Below are 14050 nucleotides of genomic sequence, written 5' to 3'. Positions count from 1 at the left end.
CCCCTTAACAATGCATGTACCTCCGCCACTGGCTTAGAGGTTGCCTATGGTGATAGAACTCGGTCTTGACAAGGGTTAATAAGATTGGCAAAGGGCATGATGTTAGTCTTAATCGGATATCAATAGTTGAAGCCAAAGCAAATGGCAATGGTGAACAGACAGTCAGGCGTGAAATATACCGCCTAGGGCAAGGACTGATCATCGTCGGATGTTCTTCTGTTATTTCATCACAGTGGAGCTCTAGTTCAATGGCCTAATATGTTTTCTCCATCCCTCTCTCTCTCTCTTGCACGCTTGCATTGTAACTTCACCTTGGTCAAATCCAATCTTTTTTGTGGAAGTATTTTTTGTTTAGTACCAATGACGAGTCCTATTATTCTAACGGGTCCATATTTTATGCAGTTATCAAAGGTGTTTATATTTTTCCTCTATGGGCAGTTGTATTTGGTCCTTGGTGGGCTACATGAAGGTATCCTACTGAAAGCAAAGGCTAAGAATATGAAGTCGTTAGAAAGTTCCCTTGCATCCCAGTCATTCGTCCAAATTGGATTGCTTCCGTCAGGGGCAAAGCTAGGAGATAAACAAGGGGGAGGAAAAGAGAAAATATAAATCTTTGGGGGGGAGGATGACTACAATCTTATTAATCTAAGCCTCTACTTTTTTATTCACTAAATATCCTAGGGTGGGGGGGCATTGGCCCCCTCCCCCTCAACAATGCATGTAGCTCCGCCACTAGCTTACGAGGTTGCCTATGGTGATAGAACTCGGTCTTGACAAGGGTTTTCAAGCAACCGGCAGTGAGTTTGCCCTAATACAACTGTAATGTTTGTTCATGGAATGATGTATTACAGAACAACATTGAAACTACATGCTTTCTTAGACAGGACAAATGGCCAAGGTACACATACGTACTACCTTTCCTTATCAAGAATTTGGAAATAGCTTTCCATATCTAAAATGGTTGGAATATCAAGTTGAATAGACCAACCAGTTTATGTTGTTTGGTCATATTGCATTAGATTACCGTTATGATGATTTGGTAGTTCTGACCTTCAATGCATGGAAGACTGGGGAGATGCAACTAACACATGGCGGAAGAAATCTCTGAAAGCAAAAAAATGTGCCCACAACGAGCTGAGTGTTGACATGTACACCCGAAGCTTCCTTAGCAATGCACTGCCAAGCAAAATTTTAGTTCTTCAAACATAGTGCATAATATTAGCTCAAGGCAAAATTTAACATGCTCCCTCTTACCCCTTCTTTTTACATGTGCGGTAAGAAGGTAAGAGTTAATCGGATCACTAATTAATGAGATCAACGGCTCAGATCTAATATGTACTCTTACCTCTCATGTGAAAAGATGAGGTAAGAGGGAGCATGTTAAAACTGCTCTTAGCTCAAACTCGAATTTGACTCGTGAAACACGACGTGCGCACCATGTGTGGCGTGGTAAGTCGAGTTAGTGAGTGAACGTGTACTCCATTTGGAATAGAGTGTGACCAGCAACATAAGTCGTACTCCTGGCCTTTCATGAGCTTACTAGATATTACCTAATATCATAGAGTGTGACCGGCAACTAGCTCATAAAGGTATGTTTTTTCAAAGACAGTCCTGTAAGGCAACATCTTCGCGTACACAAGTAATAGAGCACATTAAGAATAATAAGTCCGCCTTACTATATCCGTGAGAGAACTACATGTTCAAATGAGTGATTTTAGGAAATGTTCTCTCCAACTGCAAAGGTTTGTTTTCCGAGGTCCTACTTCACAGATCCCCTGGTGCTAAAGATTAGTATGCATCAACGTACAAGCAAATGATCACTCCCTTGCCTCCACCATAACGGTAGCAAACACATTTTTTGTCTTCATTGACAACAAAGTCTATGAAATTTAAAGTTTTGATAAATTTCTGTTGTCATTGCTTATGTGCTAGTTTTAGGCCATGCAAAGATTTCAGTAAATTGCAGATCTTCCTTTCCTGACCCGATACTACAAATTCATCTTTTGTTCCATGTAAATTTTCTTCTCTGACTCTCCATTTAGGAAAGTTATCTTAACATTCATTTGATGAACAAGAAGACCGTGCGAGGGAGTCAATAATAGTAGTACTCAGATTGTGGTCCATCTAGACTCAAAGTGACAATGGGGAATACCCAGTTGAGATTTGCTATAATATGATCCACACACCCGTGACACCATCCCGATGCCCATCCCCATCCCTGGGGTGCGTGGATAAAAAAACTCATCGTGTAATATACACTTTGCACTAAACTGACTTGTTACAATCATTGTACATAATTATTTAATATGCTTTTATTTAATCTTTTGTACGCTCCACGACTATCATCACTGTCATCTCCTCGAATCGATATTTCGATATTTCTGTGATTGCATCTTCAAGAGCCATGCAAATCAGGCTGAAATCTTTCGAAGTTTACAACGCACGCACACAAACAGATATGAACTCCATTTGGAATCTTCCCACCAAATCAAAACTTCCCTGTAGAAGGAGTTCAAAATAAACACATCGGGCATTCCAATGTCAGATACAAACTGAAGTTGTAGACATTCTATATAATTGAGATAACGTAATTTCCCACCTCTTTCTAAGCATTGTAATCTCTGATGACTTACTAGTTACAGTTCAAATCAATGTCCCCATGTTTCCTGCCTCTTGGTAGCAAATATGATGTTCTTGATACTGCAACAACTTTGCAAACTGAAAATAGTCGTAAGATCTAACGTGTTAGCATTTCAAATAGAAGTCAGTAATAACAGTCATGACATTGGACAGAGACTACCTGAGATGCTTTGAGATCAAGCTCATCCCATTCAAAAGATGGATTTGTACCTTCGACAATCCCGGCACCGGCATAAACTAAAGTGCTATATCCCTGGACAAGACAGCTAGGTGACTTATGCTTCTAAATTAGGATAGGTTAAGAAGGTAAGGTTTACACAAATATTGATGACATGTGTTTTATTTACTTTTCCAAGTAGTGCTGATCTAATTCCAACAGCAAACTCACTTTCAGCTCCACCAAACCAACCAACAGGTCCAGCGTACATTCCACGGTCGAAAATTTCTGCAGCAACATCAGAAAATAGCATTCAGAGATCACCATCAATAGGTTGCGTACTAAATACAGAACACAATAGTGCATATGCGTTCATAGATAACATTTCAGCCAGAATACAGGCACACACCATAATCTCGTATGAATTGGCGCGCTTCTTCAGTGGGCAAACCACAAACAGCTGGGCTTGGATGAAGAGCATTTAGGATGTCAAACTGCAAATACCAGCACGAAGTATCAATAGTCTATTATATGAACACTAGTCGATGTCTCCAACAATCCAGGGCAAAAGAAAATTCAAATGATACCTACATGTCCAAGTGACAGAGAATGTTCAAACCACAGATTACCTCGTCGTCCTCATTTCTTAATCTTGCAGCTAATTGAGCTGACAAATGTTGTACTCTTGGAAGTTTCCGAAGGGCCTTACTGGGATTGACAACAACCTCATCACAGATCATCTGCAGATTAGATCAGATCCACTGGTTCAGCAAAAATTACAGTCACCATATTTTGTTTTCTGAAAAGCATTACTGCTGAGTACCAAGAGCAACGCAAACTAGTCCAGGATCATATCTGAAATTGGACTCTGAAACTTAACTTGCCTCAAGCTTCTTCTTTATGCTTTCCCGTACTATAGTAAATTCAGTGTCCTCTTTGATGCTGCAAGAATTATTTACATTACTGACCAGTCTGGTCTTCGTACAAGGTGCCGATATCTCCGTAAAATTTCAGAAATATGTCAATCTTATGATTACAAGCACAAAGAGGGGAAACAAACCTTAGAAGCAATTCCTGGCCAATTTGAAAATCATCAGCCCTTGTTTTCCCTCTTGCTCGCGTACCGGCTAAAGCCTCGCTGGAAATGTTCAAGTATTTCCGGTGAAATAGTTGCTCTGGCTATTCAGAATGTTTGGATGAAATTAGCAATAGTTAGAAGAGAGTTATTTAACAGTGCTAGAGCAAATATAGAGATAAACAATGCACAAGGCATAAGTAAGACCTGTTTCTAAACAGGACTCTGAAGGTCAGGTATATCAGGAAGAAAAGAAAGTGCATCGCAGAAGACATACACTATTTCCAACAAATGCAGGAGCATCGGGTGGCTGTATGCAGAACTGGTAGGCATTCTGGCCCTCAACCTATACATACAAGAGTCGCAGAATGATCTTCTCGTAAACAAGATGATATGAGTACATCATGAAGGGAGAGGACAATAATACGACATACCTTCAGACAAGCTAACAGCTCCAGAGGGTCGATGCAAGTATCAGTGATGTACCTGCTGCACCTTGCCAGCACAACCTGCAGAAATAGTTCATTGGCAAGTTCAATATATGTCGAAAACAAAAATGGAAAATAAGTGTTTTTTTAGTAACTAACTGAAAAATTCTAGCATTCATACAAATATCAGGATTGGAAGAGATTGGTTGAACTAAACCTCTCTATACTCACAAAAAGACAGGTAAAGAAAATTACTCGTCTAGTTTTTGTTTTGGCAGACAGTGACGCGATGAATGGTTTACCTTGACTAATTCCGTCTGGCTCCCTTTGATCATCCGAAGAGCTTGAGTAACAGCAAGATCCCAGGACGCCTTGGTGGGGACATGATTGAGATTTACGATGGCGGTTTGCAGGGTGGACCTGTTCACCTTAACTGAACAGGGTGATATCTGCATACAAGTTCAAATTAGCGGTTGCTAACTTACTATCTTCCACATGAGAATGCAGGGAAACAAATTGCCATGCCTCGTGCAATGTCGATTGAAGCTCCTCCACAGCGCTCTGCCATGTCCAAGAAAGGGAGTCGTCCCACGCAATCGTCGTCGCGAGAACCGAGCCCTCCTCGAGCTCGCTGAACTCAACCTGCAATGCAGTACATTTTTACATCACACACACTTGAAATAAGGCAGTACACATGCACATTGCATTCATCATGCAGAATGAAACTGTCACCAGTTGCGGATCGACTTACTTGTGGAACGACGAAGTAGAATGCGCCGTAGTCTTCCCATTCGACCGAGGCGTCGCTCGACGCGTCGAAACGGATGGCGCCGTAGGCGCGGATCAGCGGGCAGTCCCTTGAAAGAAATCTTCACGGACAAAGAAGAGGAGGAACAGCGTCGTAAACGCACTCTAAGCCAAGCTTTATCATAGTTCATCCAATTCAGAAAAAACATAGTAGCTGATCGAGTAGGTAGTGAGTTTTTGCGTACCTCTTGATGGCTCGCCAGTCGCGGAGGGAGAAGGGGTCCGTGCCGCGGAAGAAGACCGCCGACCCCACGCCGGCGACGCTTACCGGCTGCTCCCACTGCTCCTTGTGGCTGCCGTTGCCGTTGCTGCTGATGCCCACGGCGAGGGCCGGAGTGTCCGGCAGCGGCGCCCGGGCGGAGAAGAAGCAGCGGGGCAGGGAGCTCTGCCTCTGCGCGTGCAGCCACTCGATGGCGTCCCCTCGCTGCCGAATCGGCACCTGCGTGCGCGCGCGTCCCATTTTATCCAGATACGAATACGATCAAACGCAGTTCGCCATTGAAGACCATGTGCTTTTGCTACCTCGATGCGGATGATGCCGGAGGAGGACACCGGCGGGTCGGCGTTGAGCGCGGCGACGGCGGCCCTGAGCTGCCCGACGGCCTCCTGCGGCGCCGACGCGGCCGGCAGGACCCGCGTCTCGTGCATGGTCACCGCGCCCACGCCGGCCGCGCAGCCGTTCATAGACAGGGAGCACGACGGCCTGACCCACCTGCTCCCATCGTGATTGAGGAGACGACGTACGAGCCCCTTGGACGCCGGGCGGGAGGAGAGGAGACGGCCGGAGTAGAGCGACGACGACGGTGACATTGTTGACGCTGCGGCCGTGAGGATGTGATCTCGAGCGAGACACTATCTAATACCCCACGCACGTAGACGCCGATGCATGTTTCGTCGCGAGGGAAACGAGAGGAGATAAGAGACGATTCTCATGGGGATAAGTGGCACAAACGTAAATCTCCGCTTCTGCCACGTGGCCAGCCGATCTGCCGCACACTAGCACTACGCTTTTCAACGTGGCCAACCAGTCAGCCGTTCATTGCAGTTCCAGATGTATATATTATAGCCCAATCGAGGACCCAATTCAGGCATCAACCAAGGAAAGTAGACCACCACAGCAAGTTTAAAATTTGGGGGGGAACGGAAGAGACGAATGCTGAATCAAGTTCGGAATTTTCAGAGCTTGAATTATTACTGAGAAGTGTGGCTCAACGGACAGGCACTACACCGAGCAAAGACAAAATTCCTCAGGAATGAAACACGGCAGTTCTTCAAATCTAACAGACTGCAACAACGCGCCCAAGGCGTGTGAAGTATTGTCAACCCGCCCCGATTTCATCCGAAACCGAGGAACACCCCTGACTGAGAGCTTTAGAGAATGGGGGGCTTGATTTCGCAATCAAGGCTTGAGAGCAATAGCAATGCCGACCTTCGAGCTCTTCTCGATGGCCTTGGTGTCCACCTCCGCCGAGATGGTGCACAACGACTTTGGCATGAACTCGTGCTGGATCAGCGCGCTGGCCTTGCCAGAGTTGTTGATCCGGGCCTTCACAAGGGTGAGCGGGTCCAGGGTATGCTGGGTGCCAAAGGTGAGGCTGTTCTCGTTGCTCGAGAAGCTGTGGGTCAGCTCCGCGCCGACAGCTGTGCCGGACTTCTCCACAATGTGGTAATAGGATGCGGTCAGGCTGTCTCCCTTGTTGTTCCTGTAAGAATATTTCAATTCAAATCGTTAGTGGGAGCTAGCCAACGGTGCAAAATCACGCTCTGTAGGATTTGAACCTATGACATTGGGTTTTGGAGACACACGTTCTACCGAACTGAAATAAGAGCGCTTTCCAGGAGATAAAGCAGTAACTGAGAGTTGATGTTAGTTCCTCGTTAACTGCATCAGCTCATATACATTTTGATTCTTCTGAGGATGCTAAAGGAAGTCCATGTTTAACTACCAAACATACGATAAAAATCAGAACAAGAGCTCGTTTAATTGGTTTGGATTAAAGAATCTAACAGCTCACAACCTGTATTCTTCGAGGGGCACTGATCAATATTAGCTAGTTGAGAAAGGATATGTCTGATTTGAAGAAGAAAAAAAGCTGAATAAAAGGACACAGCAACTGCTTGCTAGATCAGTGTTATTTGTGGTTGCAATGATACAAGAGTTTGTTAGCAACATGTTGCAACTACCAAGCAAATGATAGATGATAAATAATGACCTAATATAACACAAAAAGACATTGGAAAGTTATATTTTAGCTATTTGTATACTGACTCAACTGAACAATAACTTGTTAAGTGAGATACAACAAACAGTGATTAACATCTACTCCCTCCGTAAAGAAATGTAAGAGCGTTTAGAGCACGTACCTATGAAGATGTCACAAGGATCAAATAAGCTAAAATTGGCAAAGTAATACTTGTAAATCCTAATTTACATAGATAGATCTTGAAAACTCACAGGTTCAGGGATGCAATAAGATCCTGGTTAGTGTAGCTAAGTGCAGCATTGTATTTGGTGAAATTCTTGGTGGCTGTATCAAGCGACACATCAGCACCAACAGCTAGAGCACTAGTTCCGAACGCACCGGAGAGGTTGACTACAGGATTGGCAGTCAAGCCAATGCTTGCATTAATACCAGCATAATCATGCAAGTACTGGAGCTCAACCTGCAAACAAAGAACGAATCAAACATAAGCAACAACCAATTAAGAAACCATTACATTGAGGGTTAGGGTACCACCTTTCCAGATTTCTGATCAGGAACAGCAAAGCTCAAGATGGTCTTCAGCCCTGGTGCTGCAAGATCGTCAGCGGTAATTGTAGTAATGACCTGCCCAAGAGAACAAAGCAGTCAGTACTAAAAGCTGGAAACACAGCAGAATAATATAATGTTTGATGAGAGAGAGAGATATATACATTCGATGCTGAGTTTGCCTTCACATCTACAGTGATGTTTTTGTTCTTGATCTGTGATTGGATCTCACCAAGTATAAGATCAGCCTTCTTTGTACTGGTAGCAGTAATTGCCTGCATAGAGAAATTCAAAGAAAAGGTTGACAATACAACTTATATCATAGGTACCGCACTGTTACCATAGCAGTGTCAAAATAACAGCAGTTGTCACAAGAAAAAAGTAATATCAAGAGAACACTAGGATATGTACAGCACTGCATCGGTGACACTGTCATATTTCACTGCGATGGCACTTTACACAAAAGATTCTGTTCTAAGAATGGGGTGGCATCCACTAAAATGCTAATTTGAAGAAATATATCATTTGTTGAAGAGATTGATGACAGCATAAATCCAGTTGCATCAGACTCAAGATCCATATCTTATTTTCTTTTCGATGGAAAAAAAATCAGAACCCACACCTCCCCAGCCACACCAAAATAAGGAAACGCCCAGAATAAAGTAGAATAGCTTTTGGAACATTGGATTAGCCCATTTCTTTTGGTCTAACAAATGACTGTATTCCATGATTAACAATGACAGAAAAGTCCCACCTACAGCCCCAGAAAACAAGGTACAACAATCCTTAAATATTGTTGTGATTGTAATTACTCGCAAGATAGCTACCTCAATAAGACAGTAATGCAGCTATTGTTCTCCAGGCTCCAGGCCTATGTTGATGACTTGGTAGGGTCTGCCGATGTGCCCTAGTTATTGCACATCTAAATGACTCAACTAAACATAAAAAGGAAAAGAAAATACCCACACAAATCTCCGTGTAAAACCAATGACTTAGGACTTAGACATGCAATACTTAGGGCACATATAGATGTGCTGTAGCAAAACCATACATATTAAGCGTGCATTCTATAACAAATTATTGGGATACAACTCCCCGATGAATTCAGGACCATGATAAGGCTAGCACATTGAGTTCCATCCCATTCTCCCGAAGTCCTAACCAACAGGAATAAATTCTTCTATCAACCAAACAAATGCAAACCACAACAAATCAGCAAAGCCATAAGCAGCAATATACCTATCTCGATACCCTCGCGCTACCCAGAAGTCGTCAAACCACTACCCAGCGATCAATCACTCGGATCACATGGAACGACAATAAATCACGAGAACAGATCAGGAAACCGAATAATCTCTAGAGCCCGGATCAGAATGCGTCTCTTTCTCGCACGACGGACCGCGCAACGACGCGACCTGACCAAACGGAGCAGGAAGAGACAAGGTGTCGTGAGAGCACTTACGGCGCCATTGGCGGTGTAGGTGGTGAGGGTGAACTTGTGGTCGGTCTGGTAGTCCCTGTATAGCAGATCTGCAGCGAGTTGAATCAGCACATCTCACAGGGAGGAAGCTAGCTCGGGGGAAAGAAGATCCCACGAACGCGGGTCGGGCGGGAGGGGTCGGAGGATCGGGCGCTCACCCTTGGCCTTCTTGCCGATCCCGGAGTAGAGGCCTGGGCCGCCCATCTCCGCCGGTGAGCTGGGATGCGCCTGCGCCGCTGGAGCTGCGTGGGTTTGTGGAGGGTGGGAGGAGGCGGCGGATAGGTGGTGGAGAGGAGGGAGGGAGGGAGCGAGGGGAGGAGAGAATAAAGGCGGAGAAATTCTACGGCGCACGCGGCGATGGCGAGAGCGGCTGCGGCTGCGCGTGGGCCCTCATAAAACCCTAGCTTAATGTTTTGTTTTTCTCGCTCATTTTCGGGTTTCCACACGACTCCTGCAATATTTTTTTGTCATTCTTCTGGTTTATAAAAGGCATTACTATCACATCTTTCTCTTTTTTTAGCATTATTACTATCACATTTTTCTTGCTATGCTCATGCAATCATGTTTAGAAAAAACCAACATATATACAGGGTTTTTTGCAACAATAGAAAAAACATATATACAGGTCAGTGCGCTCATATACACACAAAAATACAACCAGTATTTTCGCTCGCTGTGATGTTTTGTTGTGTACTTCTTCCGACCGCAGTGATAGATACATCTGTTTGAACGTCAACTAATTCCGGACCTGGGAGCAAATGTTAATTTGGCTTATTGTGGTTTTGCATATAGTTTAAGTCATGTGCAATTTGAGATTAAAAACACACACACAAGTGGACATGTGATGTCCTGCTAAGGCTGCTATATGTGTTGCTTGTGTTGTGTCCTTAGTGTTTTTATTGGCTTTTCAAAGTTGCATACGATTATGTGGAGTCCTTTGGAATACAGAGAGAATCAAAAGGGTTTATTCTTTTCCAATCATGTGGCCTAAATAACACGTCTTTTGTGGACTTTTGCCCCCTAGTTCATCAAGAGGTACTTGATCGGGTCAGCATGTATAATTCACATGACATCCCCAAAAGTGCTGCTTTTTGATTGATCTTGTATAGTCGGGTACTACTTTAGATTTCTTCTAACACATGTTGGATTGGTTAATGGCATCTCCAAGGCGGACCCGCAAACCTTCCACAACCATCAGGACCGCGTTGTTCGAACCGCGGAAGCCATCCAACGCCGACCTGTATCGGTTCGCGGAGCGGATCAGACGCGATTTCTCCCGCAAACCGGAGACAGACATGGGGAGGGAGCTTTACGGGAGTCCGGACCGATCTCACGACCTCTTCTGACCACCCTGGCCCACCCAATCCCCTCTGTAGAAGGGATTGTATGCATCGATATTCTCGTTGATCATGCACTAGGCACATATATAGGTACAAGGGGTGCGGCCGGTGTCTTGTCTCCCAAGATACAAGTAAATACAGAGGGAGAGAGACACTACAGGTGCGGTATACAAAACCCAGACCTACATACGTGTACACATGTTCAACACCCCCCCCCTCCCGCAGTCGAAGCGTCGTCGGTGATGCAAAGACTGGACCGGAAGCCCTCGAAGGTTGAGGTGGATAGTCCCTTCGTCATCACATCGGCGAACTACTGATCGGTGGGCACATGCAAAACTCGAACACGACCAAGTGCGGCATGATCCCGAACAAAGTGAATGTCGAGCTCAATATGCTTTATCCGGCGATGATGAACAGGGTTGGCAGCGAGGTAGACCGCGGAGACGTTGTCGCAGTAGACAAGCGTGGTCGTGGAAACCTCACATAGCAACTCCTGAAGGAGCTGTCATAGCCAGGAGCACTCCGCGACAGCGTTGGCCACTGCCCTGTACTCAGCCTCGGCGCTCGATCGTGAGACCGTCGGTTGTCGTTTAGACGACCATGAAATCAGAGAGGGGCCAAGGTAGACGCAGTAGCCGGAAGTGGAGCGCCGAGTGTCGGGACACCTAGCCCAGTCGGCGTCGGAGTAGGCGACAAGGCTGGTGTCGGGTGATGCCGTCAGGGTGAGACCCATAGCCGTGGTGCCACGTATATACCGAAGAATACGTTTCACCGGAGCCCAATGAGTGTCACGAGGAGCATGCATGTGGAGGTACACCTGTTGGACAACATACTAGATACCCTTTGCTTGAAACATTTATGTGTAAATGTTGTGAGTGTTTATTTGCTCTTTGCCTTCTGCTTTTTTCGAACTTATTTCATGCATTGTTCCTCTCTGAAACCTCCCCCCCATGAGTCAGACGGCCGAGGCTCCGATCCGTGACAAGTAGTTCGGCTCTTCGAGTGGCGCGTGCAGGAGTTGGGTCCTTAGAAGCGTTGAGCGCAAGCGAAACACCCACTGGGCCGGCTGGCGGCAATCCGGCTTGGCCGGTTGGTGAGCAGCCGGTTGTGCGGCTAACTTAGTTGACGAGCGTCGGGCCGGGTTAGTCGACCCAGCGGCTTTTGACTTAGTGTATGAATCGTAAGGGAGCTTTGGCCCGTTGTGCTTGACCACCGTCAGCCAGAGCTGGATCTGCGGTTTTAGGGCGAAGTGGGGGAGCGTGGCATCCTAACTTTATCAGGAATCATCAAGTAAAGCGGCGGGTGCCGATCAAGTCGGCCAGCCCCCGAGCCCCCGGGTCGAGATAGTCGAGCCGGCGGCCGGGTTCGATGGTAAAGTGATGCAGAATATGGACGCAATAAATTGGTCGGCAAAAGGCAGCCCCCGAGTCTCATTCGGGGACCCCATAGTTTCATATGCTTACAAAAGGCGTCAATACATACATTCGCGCGGCTAACTGTAAAACGGACGGAGGAGTTCCGCGTTCCACGGTCGGGTCATTTCTTCGCCGGCGGTGTCCCTCTTGCGCTTCTTCGACTTGCGCGCGTCGATGAGGTAGTAGGCGTTGCGGTCGCGCAAAGTCCTGCTTATGATGAATGGGCCCTCCCATGGAGAGGACGGCTTGTGCTGGCCTGCCTGCTCTTGGACGAGTCGGAGAACGAGGTCGCCTTTGCGGAATGCGAGAGGCTTGATCTTCTTGCTGTGGTAGTGCCTCAGGCCTTGCTGGTAAATAGCCGAGCGGCTAAGTGCCAGAAGGCGCGCCTCTTCGAGTAGGTCGACGCCGTCTTTGCGTGCTTCTCTTGCTTCGGCTTCGGTGTACATCGTGACACACGGCGAGTCGAACTCGACGTTGGTCGGGATGATGGCTTCGGATCCGTAGACGAGGAAGAACGGGGTGAACCCGGTCGACCGGTTTGGTGTTGTGCGCAGACTCCAGAGAACTGCAGGCAACTCGTCAAGCCAACTGTCGGGTGAGCGGATGAGTGGCTCGACGAGTCGCGGCTTGATGCTGGACAGGATGAGTCCGTTGGCCCGCTTGACCTGCCCGTTGGACTGTGGATGTGCCACGGAGGCCAGGGCGAGGCGGATGCCGGAGACGGAGCAGTATTGCTCGAGCGCGCCCTTGGCAAAGTTGGTGCCATTGTCGGTGATGATGCTGTTCGGCATGCCGTAGCACACCGCTATGTCCTTGACGAACCAGACGACTGTTGGCCCGTCTAATTTCTTGATTGGTCTTGCCTCGATCCACTTGGTGAATTTGTCCACTGCCACCAGTAAGTGCATCATGCCGCCTTGAGCGGTTTTGAAGGGTCCCACCATGTCAAGTTCCTAGACCGCGAAGGGCCAGGCGATCGGTATGGTTCGGAGTGCTGACGCCGGCTGGTGGCTGCGTTTGCTGAAGCGCTGGCATCCTTCGCACTTGAGGACGAGCGACTCGGCGTCTTCGAGGACCGTTGGCTAGTAGAAGCCATGGCGGAACGCCTTGGCCACGAGGGATCGCGATGTGGCGTGGTGCCCGCACTCGCCCTGGTGAATGTCGAGGAGGATGTCGATGCCGCGATCCTGCTCGACGCAGCGCTGGAACACACCGGTAGAGCTGCGCTTGACGAGCTCGTTGTTGATGATGCTGTAGGCGGACGTCCGACGCTGAACTTGCCGAGCCTTGGTCTCGTCCATGGGGAGAACCCCGTTCTCCAGAAACTCTGATATCGGCAAGGCCCAAGACGGGGCCGCGACGACGGCGAAGACGACCACCTGGGTGGGTTCCGAGTCGGCGGCTCCTGGGACGGGTTGAGCAGTCCCCGGGTTGGTGACGGCGACGGCCGGGTCCGGGGTGATGGTGGCCGGGTTGAGCTGAGCAGCCCCCGGGCAGGGTTCAGCAGTCCTGTGACGCCCGGGTAATTAAGCTACAGTGATCCTCTGCTAATGGTGCCACGTCACCTCGTTTATAGTTGCTGATCTCGAGTTAGTTCGAAACCGATTCAAATTCAAATTCAAAAATAGGCAAACAATAAAAGTTTTCAAATATTAAAACTAAAATGTTCGGAGTGAACCAAATATTGCATAGATAATTATGGTGGAGCAACCAAACTTTGATAAAATGTTTAAAGGCCCTAAAACAATTAAAACAATAGTGAAGACAATTAAACAAAGGCCTATTGAATTTATAAAATGCTAACACTATTTTATTATGCGTTAAGAATTAATCTCGTAGTAGTTTATTGGTTAATACAAATTAGGCACTAGTGGTAATTTTATAAAACTAAAATAAAAGAAAACAGAAAAGAAATAGAATAAAAACAAAAGAAGAAAAGGAAACAGAACCAAAAAAAA

General features: G+C 46.7%; 2 protein-coding genes across 6 annotated transcripts; both read right to left on the bottom strand.

Annotated features, from left to right (window-relative positions):
* Positions 1–2096: 2096 nt before the first annotated feature.
* Positions 2097–6005, bottom strand: LOC119308985 (isochorismate synthase 2, chloroplastic-like). Of its 5 annotated transcripts, none has more exons than XM_037585118.1 (15): positions 5630–5999; positions 5293–5546; positions 5052–5169; positions 4826–4942; positions 4603–4749; positions 4307–4381; positions 4150–4218; positions 3858–3976; positions 3682–3739; positions 3427–3537; positions 3207–3291; positions 2988–3085; positions 2801–2893; positions 2634–2718; positions 2097–2499 (listed from the first exon to the last, which is right to left on the bottom strand). In XM_037585118.1, exons 1-14 carry the CDS (start codon positions 5915–5917, stop codon positions 2644–2646), a joined length of 1707 nt encoding a protein of 568 aa, XP_037441015.1. In that variant the 5' UTR covers positions 5918–5999; the 3' UTR covers positions 2097–2499; positions 2634–2643. The 5 variants fall into 5 exon arrangements, 2 of the variants coding, with proteins under 2 accessions (XP_037441015.1, XP_037441014.1); XM_037585117.1 differs by having other exon boundaries at positions 2600–2718; positions 5630–5998; XR_005150348.1 differs by lacking the exon at positions 2097–2499 and having other exon boundaries at positions 2663–2718; positions 2801–2906; positions 5630–6002.
* A 256-nt stretch (positions 6006–6261) lies between these two features.
* LOC119308986 (mitochondrial outer membrane porin) lies at positions 6262–9656 on the bottom strand. Its single transcript, XM_037585120.1, has 6 exons — positions 9496–9656; positions 9320–9387; positions 8022–8132; positions 7846–7935; positions 7563–7771; positions 6262–6810 (listed from the first exon to the last, which is right to left on the bottom strand). The coding sequence occupies exons 1-6, from the start codon at positions 9539–9541 to the stop codon at positions 6507–6509; spliced, it is 828 nt and encodes a 275-aa protein (XP_037441017.1). The 5' UTR covers positions 9542–9656; the 3' UTR covers positions 6262–6506.
* Positions 9657–14050: the final 4394 nt, after the last annotated feature.

This window comes from Triticum dicoccoides, chromosome 5B (genome assembly GCF_002162155.2).
Source record: "Triticum dicoccoides isolate Atlit2015 ecotype Zavitan chromosome 5B, WEW_v2.0, whole genome shotgun sequence".
In the NCBI taxonomy this organism is placed as follows: Eukaryota; Viridiplantae; Streptophyta; class Magnoliopsida; order Poales; family Poaceae; genus Triticum; species Triticum dicoccoides.
This window is presented reverse-complemented; position numbering and strand designations above follow the sequence as displayed.

Bases quoted from the DNA above. Each gene is read 5' to 3' on its own strand.
- LOC119308985 (XM_037585118.1), bottom strand. From the start codon at position 5,917: ATGTCACCGTCGTCGTCGCTCTACTCCGGCCGTCTCCTCTCCTCCCGC. The intron at 5,547-5,629 runs GTAGCAAAAGCA...GCGCGCACGCAG, and splicing joins CCGGCATCATCCGCATCGAG to GTGCCGATTCGGCAGCGAGG. The intron at 3,740-3,857 runs GTTTGTTTCCCC...TAATTCTTGCAG, and splicing joins GGCCAGGAATTGCTTCTAAG to CATCAAAGAGGACACTGAAT.
- LOC119308986 (XM_037585120.1), bottom strand. From the start codon at position 9,541: ATGGGCGGCCCAGGCCTCTACTCCGGGATCGGCAAGAAGGCCAAGG. The intron at 8,133-9,319 runs GTAAGTGCTCTC...TTCTCTATGCAG, and splicing joins CCTACACCGCCAATGGCGCC to GCAATTACTGCTACCAGTAC. The intron at 7,772-7,845 runs GTGGTACCCTAA...CTTTGTTTGCAG, and splicing joins CTGATCAGAAATCTGGAAAG to GTTGAGCTCCAGTACTTGCA.